Source organism: Esox lucius, chromosome 17 (genome assembly GCF_011004845.1).
Source record: "Esox lucius isolate fEsoLuc1 chromosome 17, fEsoLuc1.pri, whole genome shotgun sequence".
Lineage (NCBI taxonomy): Eukaryota > Metazoa > Chordata > Actinopteri > Esociformes > Esocidae > Esox > Esox lucius.
Genome location: NC_047585.1, coordinates 719,981 through 729,000, shown reverse-complemented (window position 1 = coordinate 729,000; position 9,020 = coordinate 719,981). Strand labels below are relative to the sequence as shown.

Below are 9,020 nucleotides of genomic sequence, written 5' to 3'. Positions count from 1 at the left end.
TGGGAAGAGTGGGTTACTAGATCCACTCAATACTCCAGGAAAAATCAAGATGGCTCAACCTCAGAGGTTAAAGAAAAAACAATTGTCCTGGAGAAAAAGTTTGGATCTATAGAGTGGCTTGTAGAGCTCACCAATGACAGCCTCCCTTGGTTCTGCACTCATTTGTATAACATTAGTCACCAGTACCACCATCTAAAGAAGTTTTTTGCCACACTCTCTGAGGGCCTACAGCATGATGACATTGCCACATGGGCCCACCTTGATCCAATCTTGGGTCACTTCCAGTCTAATGGGCCAACGTCTCAGTAGAGGAACAAAACAGCATTTTACATGGCGTCGACAGTTCCATATAATTTCCCAAAGACAAAACTACAAAGAAAATCTTTGTGAAAAACAGGATTACGTTAAGGTAATGACATAATTATTTGAATTTAAAATGTATCTTTATTTAAAATAACCTTTTAGAATGAAATCCCCTGACCATGAAATCCACCTGTATATGCAAGTGTGTATGCCATACAAATCTTTAGAATATATAGATTTTATTTATGATTTCACAATTTTTATTTGTTACAGTAATGAAAAGATATCAGACAGCATGTTAGAACATTTTAAAAAAGACTTGTTTTTTTCTAAATGATTACAATTTGCATCAATAGATTACATTTAGATTAAATTTGATAGAATAAAGAAGTTAAATGTTGTCTGTTTAACTGCTTATTTTAACATTAGCACTCTTTCACGAAAATCACCCAAAAGTTAAAACTCTACCAAACTCTACCATGCAAACAAGATACAGAGCCACTGCTGACTTCTCTGCTTATTTACGATGGCCTGAGGCAAAGTGGAAAACTGTCCTGTGGTCTGCGGAAGTTGGACCATCCAACTTCTTATCAGCACACAGTTCAAAAGCCAGCATCCGTGAGGGTATGGGGTGCATTAGTGCACATGGGTGACTAGCACATCTGTGAAGGCACCATTAATGCTGAACAAAATACAGTTGTGCTCCTAAGTTTGCATACCCTGGCAGAAATTGTGAAATTCTGCTATTGATTATGAAAATATGACTGCTCATGTGATCATATGAAGCCATTCATTATTTACATAGTTGTTTGGCTCCTTTTTAAATCATAATGATAACAGAAATCACCCAAGTGGCCCTGATCAAAAGCTTAGAGTTGCCAGAAAGAAGCCTTTACTGCACCAATGCCACAAAATTCCCTGGTTACAATAGGCCCAACAACACCTTGACACGCCTCACAGCTTCTGGCACACTAATTTGGAGTCATGAGACCAAAATGTAGCTTTATGGTCACAACCTGGGCCTCATAGACAACTATTACAAAAGACTGCATGCTGTCATTGATGCTAAAGGGGGCAATACACAGGATTAAGAACTAAGGGTATGTAGACTTTTGAAACAGGGGTCAGCAAATAAAGTGTGTTGCCAGGTTTTATTCTATGATTGTGCCATACTGTTATGACCTAAGTGTTTTGCCTGCTCACTCATGTTTTCTTTACAAATGGTACATACACTCACCTAAAGGATTATTAGGAACACCTGTTCAATTTCTCATTAATGCAATTATCTAATCAACCAATCACATGGCAGTTGCTTCAATGCATTTAGGGGTGTGGCCCTGGTCAAGACAATCTCCTGAACTCCAAACTGAATGTCAGAATGGGAAAGAAAGGTGATTTAAGCAATTTTGAGTGTGGCATGGTTGTTGGTGCCAGACGGGCCGGTCTGAGTATTTCACAATCTGCTCAGTTACTGGGATTTTCACGCACAACCATTCCTAGGGTTTACAAAGAATGGTGTGAAAAGGGAAAAACATCCAGTATGCGGCAGTCCTGTGGGCGAAAATGCCTTGTTGATGCTAGAGGTCAGAGGAGAATGGGCCGACTGATTCAAGCTGAAAGAAGAGCAACTTTGACTGGAAGAATGTTGCCTGGTTTGATGAGTCTCGATTTCTGTTGAGACATTCAGATGGTAGAGTCAGAATTTGGCGTAAACAGAATGAGAACATGGATCCATCATGGCTTGTTACCACTGTGCAGGCTGGTGGTGGTGGTGTAATGGTGTGGGGCATGTTTTCTTGGCACACTTTAGGCCCCTTAGTGCCAATTGGGCATCGTTTAAATGCCACGGCCTACCTGAGCATTGTTTCTGACCATGTCCATCCCTTTATGACCACCATGTACCCATCCTCTGATGGCTACTTCCAGCAGGATAATGCACCATGTCACAAAGCTCGAATCATTTCAAATTGGTTTCATGAACATGACAATGAGTTCACTGTACTGAAATGGCCCCCAGTCACCAGATCTCAACCCAATAGAGCATCTTTGGGATGTGGTGGAACGGGAGCTTCGTGCCCTGGATGTGCATCCCACAAATCTCCATCAACTGCAAGATGCTATCCTATCAATATGGGCCAACATTTCTAAAGCACCTTGTTGAATTAAGGCAGTTCTGAAGGCGAAAGGGGGTCAAACACAATATTAGTATGGTGTTCCTAAGAATCCTTTAGGTGAGTGTATGTATAACACCTGAGATGCCTTGTGCTTACAAACTCACCAATACAATTAGAGCAGAAAATATTTGATGTCATACCCATGGTATACAGATAGCCATGGTAGATACATCAGCCATTCAGAATTGATGATTCAAACCACACTGTTTAGAAGGATCTTGTAACCATGGAATGATAGTTGGTGTCATGTGATGGTTCCAGCACCTCACAAACAGCGGGTCTGGAATTTTCAGTCACTATGGTCTATCCAGTTTACAGAGAGTAGTAGTGTTTTTGGTTGATCACATCAATGAGGGAGGTCTGAGGAGAATGACCACACTCATTCAAGCTGACAGAAAGGCCACAAATAACCACCATCCTTTAAGAGAAGACAATTGGGCTTCCAACGGATAGTAGATAGCCACTTTATTAGGTACAGCTGGGTATAACACAAAAACAACCGAGAGGTATCATGTCAGGGCGGTCAGACATCTTGTCAGGGTACATACTATGCCGCTGGATAGAGCATCCAACAGTTTTGAGGTGAAATCAATCTTTCCAGTAAACCTCAAAATAGCTGATATGCTACAGTATACTGAGGTATAATGAAAAATATGTTCTCAAGTCATGATAAAAGGCCATTCTGTGGTTGTGAAATCAAGCTGCAACATTCTGGTAAATTAAAAATAAAATCCAGACAAGGATGGGAAACTAGGGAATGCATGGAGTCCCAGAAATGTTGCAACACTGTCTAATAAAACTAATGTGTTTTTGTTAATGTTGATGAAACTACTGGCAACCAGACAATCCTCTGCTGGCCTTGGCATGTAGCATATCTATATTATACAAAAACAAATGAGAATAGAAAACATGAACAAGACAAAAAGACTGATCCAACAATTTAATGTGCATAAAAATAGCTTTATTTCCAAATAAAATCATTACCCGCATGCAGAAATCAATGATTCATTGACTTCTCCACTCGATTGGTGATTCACATATCTTGTTGTGAGAAAAAAAGCAGCAGATTTTCCCCCATGTAAATGACATGGCTAAATTCACATCCCCTGAACAATTACATAGCAATCCTTCTACAAAACATAAATATATTTACGGCTTAAAAATGTCTAAAAGAAATAAAAAAAAGCTTAGAAAATAACAGTTTCAAAACTATTTGCTTCTGAAAATATTGAACTACTGTATATAAAAATGAAAATCACATATAAAACATCCCCATCAACCTGAAAGGCAAAATATTTGACAGTTAAATTAATACCAAAAAAAAACGGTGATCTACTAAAACACTGAGAAGACAAGGAAAAAACATTAGTACTAGCATTGGTAGTTAAACAGGTTCCTTACTACAAGCTTTTGGGGCATGAAGAAACAGATTATCCCAAGCATTTACAGGAATTATTTTTAAATTAATGTATTGGGAAGATTTTTTTGGCATTTAAATATTTGGTAAATAAACATCTGCCAAGAAATGGCTAAGTACCAAGTTGAACATTTTCTTCAAAATGGCTATGTACAGATCCCTGGAAGCATACAGACCTTGTGCTTGTGATTCTCCGCCCCCCCCCCCCATCAACCATAACCTATTCAATTAACTTATTGTACAATTCTGATTATTGTAATCAAAAACTGAGATTATAAATCAAGCAAGATAGGATGTCAGTGTGTTGTTCCTTTATACACATCATTGTCTGCAGGTAAAATCTAGGCGATTTCAAATGATTTGCCTTAAAGGAATACTATACAAATAAACCCACAAAACACCCCGGAAGATCATTTGTGGCTACATGAATACAGATAGGGATGCATGAACCATGTAATGTTTCTCAAACTGGGATTCATATCAACAAACACATTTTTTTGGACAAAACAGCTTGTAATCTAAATGGAAGTTTGTGACTTCTGATCATTATTTTTAAGAAATTAAGTTAAGAAAATGTCACAGTAACAGACTCTTGTAGCACCAGTACTGACACAAGTATGGGTACTAAGGTAGAGAGAGGAGGAAAATAAATATCTGTACCATGTCATCTTACTGGGACATTGTCATTGCACTTTGTTAGTGTCATAAAAGCAGAGGATGGAAGGGCGATGTCACGATTTCACCGCAGTTTCTCTGCGAAATGTACTTTTTTTACATGGGCAAGAAAAACAATTTGTTTTGTCTTGTTTGGCAGTAAAATAGTCCTCTCTTGGTCTCTCATGTAAAAAAAAAAAAAAAAAAAAAACTAAGAAAAGAAAAATTATAAAATGTTTGCTTCTGGTACAGACTGAACCATTTCCGGGTGCATGGTAGCAGAGAAGAAGCAGTCTAGTTAGTGTGGGTTTCTTCCTCTGGGAGATCCTGGCTGAACTGCTAACAGACAAGAAGCGAGGCACTGGATAGAAGTCAGGAGGCCTGGTGAAATGTGGGCATTATGCATAGATCTCTGTTGTGGGAGCCTTCTTATAGATGGGCTTCTTTCCCAGGTCATAGCTGCCTTCATCCTTCTTTTTCATCCGGTAGATAAGGAGGAGAATGAGGAGGACAGCCAAGATAAGCCCAACTGCTCCACCGGCAATCAGAGCTGAAACACACATTCATATTACTATTAGTCCCATTTTAAACCATACACTAGAATTTCAAGCAGCAGAACAAACTGGACATTACAAAATGCGTTTTGATTATTTCACAATTAGTTTGGCAAAGGGTATTCAACTAGTAGTTATATCTGATAACAAATTTGAGAAACTTCAGCAAGCCAAAATATAGTTTGCACTGTGTGTTTGTTGTCTCACCTACTAGGACCTCTGACTTGTTAAAAAAGCTCTCCTCCCCTGCATGGGCCATCAGTACATTGGACCCGGTATCCTCAGGTTTCAGAATACCATTTAATGAAACCTCATTCTTCTTGACCAGATCATTTATATTCACTGTGGGTTTGGCCCTCAGGGGTCCTTCAATGTCTGGAATCTTGTTGTCATTTATGCCACCCTATGGACAAAAACATTGGGGGTGTACAGTCAGCACTGTAGAATAACAAAGTGTAATTTGACAGATATGGACCTTGGAACAATATATGAATATTAACTAATAGAACATTCTCCATTTGGAGATAAACTTTCAGACACTGAATTGCTTGGGAATCCCTCTAAGAATCACAGGCATCTACAATCGGTCTTTGGTTATTCAGTTATTTGGTGCATTAGGTTAACGATATCTACCAAGTCTAGGAATGAAAATTAAATAACATCAAATGTCAAAAGGACTTTGAGGGTTGCACTCCCACAGCAATTAATGTTCACACTAAAAAACAGGGAAACATTTGCAGTTTGTTGTTTCACATTCACATGATAGTTAGCGTCTCCTAATTAAACTATCTTACCTTAATTATGGTTTTGCTGTTTCTAATTGTGAAAGTTGTCACTGTAGAAAGAAGAGAAAACTGTTGAGACAAAAGCAGCACAAATGCAAGAAAGTATGCAGAAAAACTTTTACTAAATGATATGGGCCATGGTCAAGATTATGAAAACCACATTGTCCCATGGCTAAATTGTGACTAACCGAACTGGAAGCTTTTATTGGAGAAACAAGGCAATTTCACATCTTGGGCTTACCCCACAATCTCCTGTGACAACCTCATTGAACATCATTCTGACAATTCCGCAATGCAAAAAATGTGAATCCCACACAGTCCTTCATATTTTCAACTAGGGCTGTCACAGATATGACATTGTAGTTGCCAATTAATTGTCACACAAATAATTGCAATTAACGATGTAATTGTCTATATTGTCAATTTTATGCCACTATTATAGTGTAAGTCTAATAACATTGTAAGAATACATGTGGTGGATCCAGAGATGGTTCTTCAGATTTGTGGTTTACGTGCTTTTGACCCCCAGCTTTCTGGAGCAAATCTGACAGTCTGGCTCCCTCAAAAAAATGGCTTAATTTGGCTTAAAACCAAAATGTGCCCAGAGCAGTGCAGTTGTGTTCGGCTTTGGAACTACCACAAAATCAATGTTGTTAATCATTGCTTTTCACAAAATGCAACTGCAAAGCAATGACAATAAAATTTTCTTGCGCATCATAACATTTCACCCCCTCGCCCCATATTATTATAGGTTAGTAATTTGAAATAGCTCATTCTAAGATGTATTATGTAGGCTTTCCTAACCTAACCAAACATGTTTCAACACTCAATTGTTTAATTTAGTTAAACATGTACAAGAACGATTGATTTAATTTTCAAACAAGCAATATAATGGGCAGATAGAGAGACAGAAATATATTTTAATGTATATTATCTATTAAGAACATTTGGATAGAAAGTCAATATATGACTTACAATATTAGTAAATATATTTTACACATACTTGTGTTTTCGTTCTTTTGTCGATCAGAGTTGATATGAAAGACGACTGAAACGTGTTTGTCTATTAACTAATCGTTTTGCAATGCAACCTTGCGATTTTACAACATTATTAGTTAATAGACAAACGTATTTCAGTAGTCTACAGCTCCGGAAAAAATTAAGAGACCACAGCACCTTTTTCTTTCCTTTCCAAAAAAGTCGAAAAGGAGGGTTTTGAGTGAGGAACAGAAGGATGAAAAAAATATTTTACCCACGCAAAACTTTCCTGTTCAACCTTTTTGGAAAGGAAAGAAAAAGGAGCAGTGGTCTCTTAATTTTTCAGGGCTGTATTTGTCAAATCAATTCTGATTACTTAATATTCTTTCAGTAAATTATCAGCGCCTATAACATTCCACAGATCTGTCAAATACTCTGCTGCACCCCTGGGCTAAACATCCAAACTGATTGAAACAATTTGCATGGTATTAGTTGAGACGTTTCTAACAACCAGCCTAAAACCCCCTTAAACAGATTGGAAACCTATGGTTTTGGTATCTAAATAAGATTGTCATAAAACAAATTGTGAGCTGGCTAAGTAATTTCAATGGAAAATGGAAGCATATAGCCTGCATCAAATGCCCTATTCTTTACAAATCTTGTAATGAAATCTACAGAATTTGATTATGAAAATGTTATAGCAGGTAACCTAATACACTGCAATGTTGTATTTTTACCACAGAGACATGTGCGCTTTTTGAAGGACAATATGAAAGGCACACCACTCCATGATATGAATGAGACAACACTAAATGACACGTGACAAATGTCAGGGTTCTCACATGGACAAATTCAAATCCCAAATGGGAGATTATAATTTTTTTAATGAGGTTGTTTTTAATCATTTGGAATGTCTCCAACAATTTATTATACTAGCAAAGCAAGTAATTTTGTAGCAAAAACCAACCATCTTCATCTCCAGAGCCAGAGAAGTCGTCATAATCCTCATCGTCTTCGTCATCCTCATTGTCAAATGAATTGCGACCCTCGTCAAGAAACGCAAAGTCGGAGCCATTGGGTGAGTCGGAGGAGTCTCCAGACGAAATGAGTTCTTCATGTGAAACAGCCCGTGTGGTCTTCATGGGCATCCACGTCTCTGTTTCCCGCACCTGCCAAACAAAACAAACAGCACTTAGAGACACAATGCTAAGAAAAGTACAACAAGGCTGGGAGATGGCTTCATCTCTAAAACCATAGTTCAAGCAGACAAGGAATACCATGACGCTGGGCTAAAACTCATGTCAGTTTATTGAGGATTGCCAATGCTTTTTAGTAGCCCAAATAATTGCACTGTTAAATACTATAATAACTGGTTTGTTTATAACATGAAATACTTAATCTGCTAAAGTACTGACACTAACTAACCTAAAGGGTGACAATACGTCCCGGTTTGCCCAGGACTTTTCCGGTTTCAAACTGGGTGTCCCAAGTCCCAACAAATTTTTTTTTTCTAGAAAGACAAGACAGGAAGTGACTAATCTCCACTGTACAATAAACAATAACTTATGTTTATGATTAAATGGAGCCATTTGTATTGTACCATTTTATCATGACTTACAGCACACTTTTTAATACAGGCCAAACAAAACCTAACAGAGACTGTCCTCTAAAGGTCACACAAGACCATCACCTCAAGTCCCCCCACTATCCCCTTGAAACAATGGGATATTTAATCAACTGAAATTAAGTTAATCACAAGGGGCTTAACATAATTGAAAGACATCAACCTTTGTTAATCACATTAGCACATTTAACTTAATTGCCCATTTGCCCAGTAAAAACCTGCAAAGAGGTCAAATAGCCAAGTAACTGAACCAGCGATCCAATTTGGGCTAGCATTTTACCCAGATATAATGGAAGGTAAAATAGAAAAGCAACAGGGCCAAGATGGGAAGAGCGATTCCTGAACAACTTTAAGGCAGAACGTGTTTAGGGTCGTTGACTCCTTGTCAGATCTCATCCCACTGGGTTGGGTTAGCACAGATTGCTAATTGCTAAACAGGACACCAGACACTGGTTGGATAACACCTGGCTCAGCCGGGCAAATATGTGCCGTCTGTGGTTAAAGACAACGCATGGTTCAAAGACCATGCAT

At 38.2% G+C, this 9,020-nt stretch overlaps 1 protein-coding gene across 1 annotated transcript in view; it reads right to left on the bottom strand.

The window, feature by feature from the left end:
• Positions 1-3,416: 3,416 nt before the first annotated feature.
• Positions 3,417-9,020, bottom strand: part of sdc4 (syndecan 4) — a 29,592-nt gene continuing 23,988 nt past the window's right edge. Inside the window, exons 2-5 of the mRNA XM_010866181.5 lie at positions 7,833-8,034; positions 5,897-5,937; positions 5,310-5,505; positions 3,417-5,098 (exon numbers count right to left, since the gene is read on the bottom strand). Coding sequence (XP_010864483.1) covers positions 4,947-5,098; positions 5,310-5,505; positions 5,897-5,937; positions 7,833-8,034 — 591 coding nt within the window. The 3' untranslated portion in view covers positions 3,417-4,946. The remainder of the gene's footprint in view (positions 5,099-5,309; positions 5,506-5,896; positions 5,938-7,832; positions 8,035-9,020) is intronic.